Source organism: Pelophylax lessonae, assembly GCF_965119305.1.
Source record: "Pelophylax lessonae genome assembly, chromosome: 7".
NCBI classification, from domain to species: domain Eukaryota; kingdom Metazoa; phylum Chordata; class Amphibia; order Anura; family Ranidae; genus Pelophylax; species Pelophylax lessonae.
The window spans coordinates 233910468-233923350 of NC_138774.1; the positions used below are offsets into that span (position 1 = coordinate 233910468).

The 12883-nt window shown below is 47.5% G+C and overlaps 1 protein-coding gene across 1 annotated transcript in view; it reads left to right on the forward strand.

Annotated features, from left to right (window-relative positions):
• The window catches only part of HUWE1 (HECT, UBA and WWE domain containing E3 ubiquitin protein ligase 1), a 484118-nt gene that overhangs the window by 156949 nt on the left and 314286 nt on the right, over positions 1–12883 (forward strand). The window contains exons 30-35 of the mRNA XM_082264230.1: positions 421–658; positions 1513–1743; positions 3406–3528; positions 4029–4124; positions 4596–4865; positions 4957–5109. Of these exons, the coding sequence (XP_082120356.1) occupies positions 421–658; positions 1513–1743; positions 3406–3528; positions 4029–4124; positions 4596–4865; positions 4957–5109 (1111 nt within the window). The remainder of the gene's footprint in view (positions 1–420; positions 659–1512; positions 1744–3405; positions 3529–4028; positions 4125–4595; positions 4866–4956; positions 5110–12883) is intronic.

The window sequence follows — 12883 nt, forward strand, 5'->3', positions numbered from 1 at the left end:
AAAAATATGAAATCTCATAATGAATGTTTGCATTTTAATCTAGGAGACTTTTCTCCCCTGTTCACATTCTATAGCTACACATGCTGGAAAGAAGTTTAATTGTTAGCAAAATGTGTGAATAGATGGTCCGTTATGGTTTGCACAACCGCATCAATATCACACGTTAAAATTTCAAAAATCAAAACGGACACTGTGCTAGATAAAGCATTTGGCTATCCCACGAAAGTACAAATATCATGATCCTTAAATGCAATTGATAGAGCCTGAGGATTAATTTGGAGAGATGTGTTTAATTGTATTGAACTGTATTTTATATATGTATAATAGTTATCTTCATTTTTACACCCCCCCCCCCCCCATGTAACAACATGCTTTTATGGAGGTATTTGATTTCTCTACTCTAATTAAATTTAATTTCAGAACATTTAACTGGGCCCTTTCAATGGGTGGAAGAGTGCCAGTTTCTGAAGGTTTAGAGCACTCAGACCTACCAGATGGTACTGGGGAATTTTTGGATGCATGGCTCATGCTGGTGGAAAAGATGGTGAATCCTACCACGGTTTTGGAGTCGCCACACTCTCTACCTCCCACCAAGCTGCCTGGAGGACAGAACTTCCCTCAGTTTAGTGCCTTGCGATTCTTGGTTGTTACTCAGAAGGTATTCACTTCTATTATGTATAACATATCTGTGAGGGTTCCTTGTGTAAATTGTACAGTGGTAGGTGTTGCAAGTTTGATATGAACTTCAGGCAGATATAAGCAGCACAAAATAATGTAGTTCTGTATTTATAAATTAAGATCTAGCTTGTAGCCAAGCTAAGCACATTTGTTTTTCCTGTTTATATTTGTAACATGTTAAATAACTTAATGCAAGCAAAAACTAGAACAAGTACGGTCTATCAATCAGTAGCTTTAGGTCATGATGCTCCCTCTTCTAAAAGTGGCTTTCAACTTTATAGTGTTAAAGGCTGTGTCTGAACATTGGAAGGCTGCTATAGCTGTTGGAAAAAAAACATTGAACTACAATGCGTCTGTTATGAACTTTGAAGCTTACTTGTTCCACTTTGCCTCTAGCTGTTGAGGTCAGTTTACCAAGTGCTGAGAATATGTAAATAAATCTCCAAAGGCTGACCACAGGTTCCCTTTGGGATACATTTTGTTCATTTCAAGCAGTGTAAGTACCCAAATTTGACTTGGTATCCACTGCTTTCAATCCCCTGTATAGCAGCATTTAAGCTGGTTGAGTGATAGGCAGTGCTCTGAGTTAGAGGTGTGCTGCATGCAGATATTTTACCAAGATGCAATTCCACGAGTAGAGAGCAGTTAAACTCATCAGTTTGCTTTTTGCTCCTTCACTATCCATTTAGCTGGTTAAGGTTTTAAACACCATGTATAAACTATTAGTAATACAAAAAGTAGTGGCGTTGTCCTTTGTTAAATGTGTTTGTTTTTTTTATTTATTTAAAAAGCACTCTATGTGAGTTGTATTCACACTTAATTTGCCTTTTAAAGGCAGCCTTCACTTGTATAAAGAATTTGTGGAACCGAAAGCCATTAAAGGTGTATGGAGGACGAATGGCTGAATCTATGCTGGCTATCTTATGTCATATACTTCGCGGTGAGCCAGTGATTCGAGAGCGTTTGAGTAAAGAAAGGGAAGGCAGCCGGGAAGAAGAGGGAGGGCAGCAGGATGAGAGTGGAGCAAGACGAGAGCCACAAGTGAACCAACAGCAACTACAGCAAGTGAGTTTTTTTTTTTTTTACCATAGTTTGTTTATGAAGTAGATCTAAATAAGTTTTTTTTTTTTTAACCACTTTACACTTTAACACTGCTCACTGTGCTGCTACTGCGGCACAGTGACTCGTTATCGTCTGGTGACGTAGACCTAGACATTTCCCTCTCTCAGCGGCGCGCGCGCCGCCGGAGGCTCGCTCCCGCTGTATTCAGTCACAGCGGGAGTCGGGCCAGGGGAGGAGCGGCGGTGATCACCGCTGCTCTTCCCCGATCGTCGGGGATCGAGTCTGGAGATCCGCCCGCTTGTGTAAACAAAGTGGGCGGATCTCCTAAGTGACAGGCAGGATTCAGCATAGCTGAACTTGCGATCTGTCCCTGTGTCACATAGTCCCCTCCCCCCACACACGTTAGTAAGCACCAGGCATACATTAAACCCTTGATCACCACTAAAAAATTAACCCCTTCCCTGCCAGTGTCATTTTTACAGTAACAGTGCATATTTATAGCACTGATTACTGTAGTAATGTCACTGGTACCCCCCAATAGTGTCAAAAATGTCAGTCAAGGGTCCGATCTGTCCGCCGCAATGTCGCAGTCCCGCAAAAAAAAAAAAAATCGCAGATCGCCGCCATTACTAGTTTAAAAAAAAAAAAATAAAAATGAACTTAATTTCCCGTAGTTAGTAGCTGCGATAACTTTTGTGCAAACCAATCAAAATACGCTTATTGCGATTTTTTTTTTTTATTTTTACCAAAAATATGCAGCAGAAAACAAATTGGCCTAAAATGTTAAATTTTGATTTTTTACATTTTTTGGGGGGAATTTCATATAAAAAAAAATGTGAAAAATATTGTTTTTTCAAAATTGTCGCTTTTTTTTTTTTTTTTTTTTTTGTTATAGCGCAAAAAGTACGTCAATTTAATTTGGGTACAGTGTTGCACGACCGCGTAATTGTCTGTTAAAGTAACGCAGTGCCAAATCGCAAAATATGGCCTGGTCAGGAATGGGGTAAAATCTTCCGGTCTTAAAGCGGCTAAAAATACGCTCATTGAGAATTTTTTTGTCAAAGACATGTAGCTAAATACATTTATGCCTAAATATGTGACAGAAATTGAATATACTGTATTGGATATTTTTTAACTGTCAAAGTAGAAAAATATTATTCCTTCAAAATTGTCCATTTTTTTTTTAATTAATATCGCAAAAAATAAAAATCGCAGAGATGATCAAATACCACCAAAAGAAAGCTCTGTTTGTGGGAAAAAAAGTAAATTTCGTTTGGGTACGGCGTTGCATGACCGCGCAATTGTCAGTGGTTAAGATCCATTTGTGGTCTATTTTATTGCATGGTCATTTTCCGGTTTTACTTATTTTTTACTTTTGCCAAGGTTTACATTTGATCATTTAGATAGGATTGCAATGTACTGTAAGAAACACTATCTGTAAGAGCTCACTAAAGTACCTTATGTTCAGCACCAGGTGAATGTAAATTGTGGCCTCCCAGCCTAGCTGGTTGTTGACTCTCCATCTTACTGTATAGAGGGGGTCACATGCAGGTTGGCGTTTGATCCAGAAATAATCTTTTTTAAATATAAAATTTCCAGTATTATGATTGGACAGTTTGAGGCCTTTACCAATTCACATTAAATCCCTTTTTCTTTTCCATATAGCTTATGGATATGGGTTTCACACGAGAGCATGCCATGGAATCTCTTCTCAACACAAGCACTATGGAGCAAGCCACGGAATATCTGCTCACTCACCCACCTCCTCTTATTGGAGGAGTCGTTCGGGTAAGTGTGGCCATCTGGTGCCACCTTAGCCTTTTGGCTTTTCATCAACGTCCGCTTCAGTTTTGCTTCCCTTCTGTTCCTTCATCACATCTCATGTTTCCCTGTCCTCCATTCCAGCCCCTTTCTACCGCAGGCTTCTCCGTGCCACTCTGCTCATGCAGAGCAGACCTATAAGCATCTGCATGTGACAGAGCAGTGTTGTGTTAGTTAGGCGAGGGATAAAATCACAGAATACAAACTGCTTTCAAACATCATTGACTAATGACATCAGGGTTGGCTCTTTAGTTAGCGAGATAAACCATTCCCTTCCCCTTTACAGTACAACGGGTTTCCCTGGCTAAACTGTAGCAGCTCCCTTCTCACCTATTGCTCCAATCTTCCCAAACCCATTGGACTCTTAATGTCTTTCCTATTGCCTGTGCATCCTTACTCTCATGCCCTGACCTCCCCATTCTGCAGAGCAGCCCAGTTGACATGGGGTATCTGTTGTTGCTCTGCAGGACTTGAGTATGTCAGAGGAAGATCAGATGCTGAGAGCCATTGCCATGTCGTTGGGACAAGATATCCCTATGGAACAGAGGGCAGAGCTGCCCGAGGTACAGTACAAGATCAGCTGTGGGCTTAATGGGGTCAGGCAAATGAAACTTTTCAACAAGTCTTGAGAAGTGAACAGGGTGTAAAGGGCACTGGCTTTTTGTGCCTGCGTTAGAAAAGGTTGAGCTCTTCCTTCTCCCATCCACCTGACCAATGTTCCCTTACCCTTTTTCTCCCCATCCACTGTATTCCCAAATCTTCCCCTGCACACAGCCCCCTTCCTTTTCACCTCTGGTGAAATGTCACAAGATAAGAGGTATCTCACCAGTATAAAACATTGATGTTGTTTTTTTTGTGTTAGTGACAACGACGGTGAGCCACAGGTTTATTAATTTATACCTAAAGATGATAGATTACGGGTTAGGACATTGTGTTTTAGCCATTAGATTGAGGTGGGGTGGTGAGGATGGGGTCTGTGTGTGGAACTTGGGTTGTTCCTTTACTTTAGAGCCCTTATTTCTACCTTTCTCCAGGAAACTGCACGTCGAAAAGAGGAAGAGGAACGCAAGGCCCGTGAGAAACAAGAAGAGGAAGAGGCCAAGTGCCTAGAGAAGTTTCAAGATGCAGAACCCCTGGAGCAAGATGAATTACATGGTTTTACAGACACCATGCTCCCTGGCTGTTTCCATCTGCTGGATGAGCTACCAGATACAGTTTACCGTGTTTGTGACCTTATTATGACTGCCATCAAGCGTAATGGAGCTGACTATAGAGATATGATTCTAAAGCAGGTGGTCAACCAGGTCAGGCTAGCATCCATTCCTCAAAAATAAATACCAAATGTAAATGTTTCGCTCTAAACCGCTATTTAACCACACTATTTGTCTTGTGCAGGTGTGGGAAGCTGCTGATGTGCTAATTAAAGCCGCTCTTCCTCTTACAACCAGTGACAATAAAACCGTGTCGGAGTGGATTAGTCAGATGGCAACTCTTCCTCAGGCATCTAACTTGGCCACCCGCATCCTTTTACTGACTCTTCTGTTTGAGGTGCTGATCCATTTTCATATGTTGCACTTTATTCCAATTACATATATTTTTCTTTTTTTATTACCAGACATTTAAGGCAACCGATACAAAGCATATCAACACATGCGTTTCTAATTACAATACAGTAGGATAACACGAAGCAATGTGGCCTATAAAAAAACAAAGGTTGCCAAATGCCAAACCACTTTACAGGTTGGACATGTTATGACCAGCCTCATATTCACCTCCTGGTTTTTATCCTCCTACAAGCTATAGAGCTCCAAGTCCAGTAAGGGTTTCAAGTTAATAGTCAAACTAAACAAACCTAAAGTAAAATGTACTGGTTTCTTTAAATGCATGTAGCCCACAAGCTCTCCACCAATCTTCCTTCCTTATACTCATCCTGCTGCATTCAGAAATCCTCTTCTCCCTCCAGTTTATTTGTGGAGTCAACCCACCGAAACCACACCTTCTTAAATTTTTATGGAGCACCCGCGAGCCTCATACGTCATTCTGTAAAGTGGAATGGCAGCATTCACCAAAGATATACATTCTGTGTGAATCTACCTCCTCACAATTTACAGATATAGAAGAAAAGGAGCCTGAAAAAAAATTTTGTCGCCGTCTTTATCCTCTGATTCCCAGAACACAAACTAAGGGACTGCAAATATTTGGGAGACCAAAGTTGTCAGCTATGAACCCAGTCAACTGAGACCAAAAAGGTCTTACTGTAGCGCATTCTCATTCCATATGTTTTAAATTACCCTCACTCAGCTGGCACCTTTGACACAGCGCTTATTCCCTCTTATGCATTCAAAATTAATGGATAGGGGTATAAAATGCCTGATGGAGGTATGTCAACTGAATCCCCTGGTCCGTTGGCGCAGTGACCATCGGTAAATAGGTATCAAACACCTCACTCCACATCTCATTGGACATCGCCACCCATTAGGCTTTAGCCCTCTCAACTAACTGCGTATTACCAGGATCCAGGAGTGCATAGTATCTAGTAACCATCTTTGTTGAATCCGTGTCCATCACGGCTTCCTCCAACTTGGTATTGACTGAACTTCCCCTCCCCCCAAACTGGGCCAACACAGCATGGTGCAGCTGTGTATACCTGAATTGTCCTACAGAAATGCTCAAAAGGGCAATTCCGGCCCTCTAGGTAGATTTGATAGGTATACTTAATCCCATACCGGACCCATAGGATACCATCTTCCAGCTTGTTAAATTCCCTTTAGAACAAACTGATTACACCACATAGGATTATTCAGGGAGCTAATTGGAGGTGTATACCCGAGGTTGTGAGAATAGAAATGAAAGATTTTCCCATTTAAATAAAACCTCTCCCACCTCCTCGTTTCCGTAAATCCCCCCTCTATTTACCATATTGGGTAACTATTCGTATGACAAAGCTACTGCTGCCTCCGCTGTAATGGTTCGCATTCGGGTTCTCAGGAGCAAACGCCAATGAAGGTAGATAAACTGGTAGGCAAAATAATAAACCCGGAGATCCGGCATCGCCAGCACTCCCGAGTTTACTTTAATTTCAGCGTAGCCAAGGATACCCTCGGAGTGAGGGAACCCCACTGAAATTTCAATTTCTCTATCGTTCGTTGACAGGTGCAGCTCCATATAATTTTTGACCATTGGGTTATGCTGCCCCCTACAAGAGTTGAACACTAGGCAAAAAAAGCTATACCACGCCTATGGGGCTGTCCCTGCAGGCATACACCCACACAATCTGCTTTAGGCTTCAGTTTCGTTGCAAGCAGTGTTTAGAGGAAATACCCCAACCCACTCAAGATAGAGGGGGCGGGTGCTGCGTCTGTCAATGAAATTCAGAGAAAAGATTTTTACGGTAAGACAAAAATCCAGTTTCTCTTACGTCCTCCGACAGTCGCCGCCTCTTCATATTCGTCACAATGGGTATTAGACTTTGCTCCGAAGGAGTAGCTAGGCAACAGAATATGTTAACATTAAAGCTTTTAACATATCCCACCCTCAAGGGGTGTTCCCCTCAGTCAATACCCTCCTACTTCCTGCAACCATATCTCAGTTTCAATGTCTAGCTTGTCAGGAGTAGCTGGTTCTCTCTGTGCTGGGGCTTTGTGCTCCAGACTCTTTCTTCTTTTTTGATTTTTGTTTGAGTTTTTTCTCTCTCTTTACTTAGCTGTTCTTTTTGTCAGCATTAGTTATTTCTTCTGACGAAGAGGATCATGCGGGCTGGTTCTCGGGCTGATCCCCCTGGTCGCAGGTCGTGGATCGGTGGCTTCCCAGCCTGCCATCGAGCGTTCAGCCAGGTAGCGCTCCTGGCACAGTGAACGACCCATCCCTGTTCGGTGCAGGGATGATTGGTGAGGTGGCTACCTCACTGGACGCTGTGCGGTTTCTTAACCCCCATTTTTGTGCGTCTTGTATGCGACTCTCCCTGCCTCATGTGCAGCGGCTTGTTCGCCTGTGCGGGTCCCCCACACCATTGAGAGGTAAGTGTATCTATGTGGGGACCTGTCTGTCTGGGGGCGTGTCAGTCTGGGACTGTGTAACCTGCCTCTGTTCACACTGTTTGTCTCCCTATCACTCTGCTGCATGCTGCAGGCTGCAAGGGGGGGGGGGGGGAGCTGTGTGACACTGTCTGTGTCAGCCTTGTTCAGTGTGAGAAGCTGTGTGCTGTGGGGCATGTTTTGTGGCATGTTTGGGCACAATACAGCGATCGCTGTGGCGATCTGCCATGTTTTTTTATATATGGATGGTGTTATGTGCATTACTGTACTGTAGGAGCGGCGGTTTCGCCGTCAAACGGCGCCATTTTGCCTGCACTCGCTCCGGCCGCATGTTCTACATGCATGGCGGCCATTTTCTTGTAGCCTCCCATAGGCTTTAATAGAGCGCCCTGGTCTCATCACTTCCTCTTCTCCTGGGTACACCGATCAAGGCAGCAGCAGCGGCGAGGGTCTCCTCAGGTTTTATCCTTCTGTTCTTGCTATCCATTGCCTGTGTCAGTTTATTGTCCCTGTGGGGGTCTCATTGTGCTTGTGTGTGGTGCGGTGGGCTGCGCTCGCCGCGCTTGTTAAAGGGGCAGTTAACCCTTTATTCTCCGGCATATCATATTGGGGCAATGGATTCTCAGGAGGGCAAATTTCCTGCCACCTTGGTGGAAAGCCAGGGGACCGCTGTTTCCCCCCCAGGGGGGGATTTGGCCACTATTGTGGCCGGCCTTGCTGCTCAGGTGCAGATGCTGGTGGCTGCTCAATCTACCAAGAGACCCAGAGTTTCTCTTTCCTCTGAGTCTGAGGGTGAAGGTGATGGGGCTGTTATGGCGGGGGTCTCCTTATCGGGGTCCCGCTCCTCCCTGGATCTAGTGGGGTCCGAGGTGGAGGCTGAGGGGGTTAATAATTCTCCCCCTGGCTCGCCTGAAGAGCTTGCAATCATGGATGACTTGATTGCTTCAATAAAACAAACGCTGCGTTTGCAGGATGAAGTGTGTCCCCCCGCTGCCTTGGCGGCTTATGGGACGCAGAGAAAACGCAGGACGCCGTAGGTTTTTCCCTGCAATGATGATTTTCAAGGAACAGTGGCGCAATTTACGCAAACCTTTTGCTGTGCCGAGTAGGTTCAAGCTGCGTTATCCTTTTTCGCCTTCCACTGATGAACGGTGGTGTGTACCACCCCCGGTGGATCACGCAATTGCGGTTTTGAACAAATCCACTGCGATTCCTGCAGAGGATTCCCCGGTGTTCCGTGATGCCACGGATAGAAGAATGGAGTCTCTTGCCCGTCATACTTATTCTGTTACGGGTTCTATGCTTAAAGCTCTGTTTGCCTCTCTCATGGCGGCCCAGGCTGTCGCAAGTTGGACGCAGATGCTTAGGCGCGTCCTAGTGGCCGATTCGGCCTCGCCGGCGACCCTGGATATGGTGGATCAAATCCACCAGGGTGTCATGTATCTGTGTGATGCGGACTTGGACTTAGTCCCGTTGGCTGCACGTGTACACAGCGTGGCGGTGTTGTCTCGCCGCCTGGTTTGGTTGAAGTGTTGGTCGGTGGACCAATCTTCACGTAAGACCTTAGCCAATCTGCCTTATGGTGGGTCTCGCCTTTTTGGGGAGTCCTTGGATGTGTTGATTAAGGGGATCACCGGAGGTAAGAGCACTCTCTTGCCCCATTTCCCCAAGGCTAAGGGGGCTTCTGGGAAGAAGCATGCTAATTTTCGGCCCCCTCAGGGGTCCTTTCGTGCCTTTCGGTCGCACTACAAGGGCAAACCGTTAAAGGGACAAGGCTCTCAAAAGAAGCCCTGGTCTGGTAAACAGAAGTCCGGTCAGTCCGGACCCGCTGCCCATAACAGTGCGGCCTGAAGGGGCGCCCTCACCCAGTTTTGGGGTGGGGGGACGCTTGCTCGGTTTTCTTCAACCCTGGTTGGCCCGCGTGCGGGACAGGTGGGTTCAGGAGATCGTTCGATCTGGTTCCAAGATCGAGTTTCTCTCTCGGCCGGAGAGCAGATTTTTTCCCTCAAATCTTCAGCTGTCTCCAGAGCGTTTACGGGACCTGCACCTGGCGGTGAGAGACCTGAGGGCTCAGGGAGTGGTGGTTCTGGTGCCTCATCGGGACAGATTTCAGGGGTTTTATTCCAATCTGTTCACCGTGCCCAGGAAGGAGGGCAAGGTTCGTCCAATTCTGGACTTGAAGGCTCTCAACCGCTCTGTGCGGGTTCGCAAGTTCCGCATGGAATCCCTGCGGTCGGTGGTGGCTGCCCTGGTTCCAGGGGAATTCATGGCCTCCATCGATTTGAAGGATGCGTATCTTCACATCCCCATTTTCGAGGGTCACCAGAGGTACCTTCGATTCGCCATTGCGAAGGATCACTACCAGTTCGTGGCGTTACCTTTTGGTCTCGCCTCGGCTCCGCGGGTTTTCACCAAGGCGCTTGCACCGGTTCTGGCATTGTTGAGAGCCCAGGGCATCTCTGTCCTGGGGTATCTGGACGACATTCTGGTTCGGTCTGCGACCAGCCAGGGTCTGGAGAAGGACCTGTCTGTCACGCTGCAAACTCTGCAGGAGTTTGGTTGGACGATAAATTTTCCAAAGTCGACACGGAGTCCGTCGGTTCGTCTTCCCTACCTGGGAATAATCCTGGACTCGGTTCAGGCGAAGGTCTTCCTGCCGGAAGACAAACTCTGAACTCTTCAGGAGGAAGTCAGGTCCCTCAGGGACTTTCCGCACTCGTCTCTGCGGACGTGCATGAGATGTCTGGGATTGATGGTCTCGGCCTTCGAGGCGATTCCCTTCGCCCAGTTTCACACGCGGGGTCTCCAAGCGGAGATCCTGTCCAGGTGGGACGGGCGACCTCAATCTCTGGATCTTCAAATCTCGTTGGGCCATCGCACCAGAAGGGACCTTCTGTGGTGGCTCCAGTCCCCGATGGTGTCGGGGGGCAAGTCTTTTCGTCCTATCTCGTGGACGGTGATCACCACGGATGCCAGCCTGTCGGGCTGGGGTGGTGTTCTGGGCGTTCTGTCCGCCCAGGGAACTTGGTCGGAGGGGGAGTCCTCCCTTCCGATCAACATTCTGGAATTGCGTGCGATAAATCTCTGTCTTCATCGTTGGACGGACCGGCTGCAGGGCTGCCCGGTTCGGGTGCAGACGGACAATGCCACGGCGGTGGCCTACATCAACCACCAAGGGGGCACCAGGAGTGCCCGAGCGGCCCGAGAAGTGGCCGACATTCTGTCCTGGGCCGAGACTCATGTCCCGGCGATAACGGCGGTTCACATTCCGGGGGTGGAGAACTGGCAGGCGGACTATCTGAGTCGCCAGACCCTGGATCAGGGGGAATGGTCTCTCCACCCGGCTGTCTTCCAGATGTTGTGCGCGAAGTGGGGTCTTCCAGATGTGGACCTGTTCGCGTCTCGTCTCAACAACAAGGTTCGTGGCAAGGACGCGCGACCCTCGGGCAGACGCGTCGGACGCATTAGTGGCCCCCTGGCATCAGTAAAAGCTGATGTACGCGCTTCCACCGATTCAGTTGCTGTCCAGGTTCCTTCGCAGGTTACACTCGGAACGCAGCACGGTGATTCTTGTGGCGCCGGATTGGTCACGTCGGTTCTGGTACGCAGACCTCGTGAATCTGGCGGTCGACGCCCCGTGGCGTCTGCCTCTTCGAGACGATCTCCTGTCTCAAGGGCCGATATACCATCCTGCTTTAGTCGCTGGCTTTGACGGCCTGGCTGTTGAGACCGAGGTCCTGAAGGAGAGGGGTCTCTCCCCTGAGGTCGTTCATACCTTGATCAACGCGAGGAAGTCTTCCTCGGGGAAGGTTTACTACCGTACTTGGAAGGCCTATTTTGCCTGGTGTGAGTCCAGGGGGTTTTCAACCCGCACGTACTCGGTTTCCCGAGTGTTGTCCTTCCTTCGACAGGTGTCGATCAGCGTTTGGCGCTGGCTACGATAAAGGGTCAGTTGTCTGCGCTGGCCGTTCTTTTTCAACGTCCCGTGGCTTCCAACTCCTTGGTTGGCACTTTTGTTCAGGGAGTGCGGCATCTGGTTCCTCCTAGGAGGGATCCTCTGCCCCCTTGGGACTTGAATCTCGTTCTATCTGTGTTACAACGTGCTCCTTTTGAACAGATCAGGGAGATCTCGTTGTCTATGTTGTCCAAAAAGGTCGCCTTTTTGGTTGCGATCACTTCGGCTCGCAGAGTGTCGGAGCTGGCGGCTTTGTCCTGCAAGTCTCCGTATCTGGTTATTCACTTGGATAAGGTGGTCTTGCGACCTAATCCTCCTTTTCTTCCGAAGCGAGTTTCGGAATTCCATCTCAATGAGGATATTGTCTTGCCTTCGCTGTGCGCGAAGCCTAAACATCCGAAAGAGGTGAGACTACATTCTTTGGATGTTGTTCGGGCGATAAGGGTTTACCTTAAATCGACTGAGTCTTTTCGAAAGACGGATTCCTTGTTTGTTCTTCCAGAGGGTCCTCGGAAGGGCATGGCGGCGTCGGCCTCTACCATCGCCAAATGGATCAGGCAGACCATTGAACAGGCCTATGCTTTGCAGGGGAAGGTTCCCCCTGTGCCTGTGAAGGTGCACTCTACTATATCTCTGAGTACGTCTTGGGCCTGTCGTCATGGGGCTTCTGTAGCCCAGGTGTGTAAGGCGGCGACCTGGTCGACCGTACACACTTTCACTAAATTCTACAAGGTAGATGTTCAGGCATCGGCGGATGCTTCCTTTGGCCGCAAGGTTCTTAGTGCGGCTGTTCCCTAGGATCACCTGTTGGGATCCCTGGCTGTTGGGATATGTCTTTTATCCCCTGGTTATTTGTTTTTCCTGGGTTGTTGCTCCTGTTGAGCAAGTTTTTTCCTTTTGCCCAGCTGGTTTCCTTCCTTTGGTAAGGTTCCTTTCTTTGATGCGGAGACTGCTTTGCCTTACGGCGCGGATGCGTTTCCCACCCCTCATGTTTGCACTGCTTTGGGACGTCCCCATATGTGACGAATATGAAGAGGCGGCGACTGTCGGAGGACGTAAGAGAAAACGGAATTTTTGTAAAATCTTACCTGTAAAATTCCTTTCTCTGAGTCCTCCGACAGTCGCCGCCCCCGCCCCTCTTTTGGGGTTTTTGGTTATATACTCTACTGCTATTCCACTGAAACTGAGATATGGTTGCAGGAAGTAGGAGGGTATTGACTGAGGGGACCACCCCTTGAGGGTGGGATATGTTAAAAGCTTTAATGTTAACATATTCTGTTGCCTAGCTACTCCTTCGGAGCAAAGTCTAATACCCCATTGTGACGAATATGAA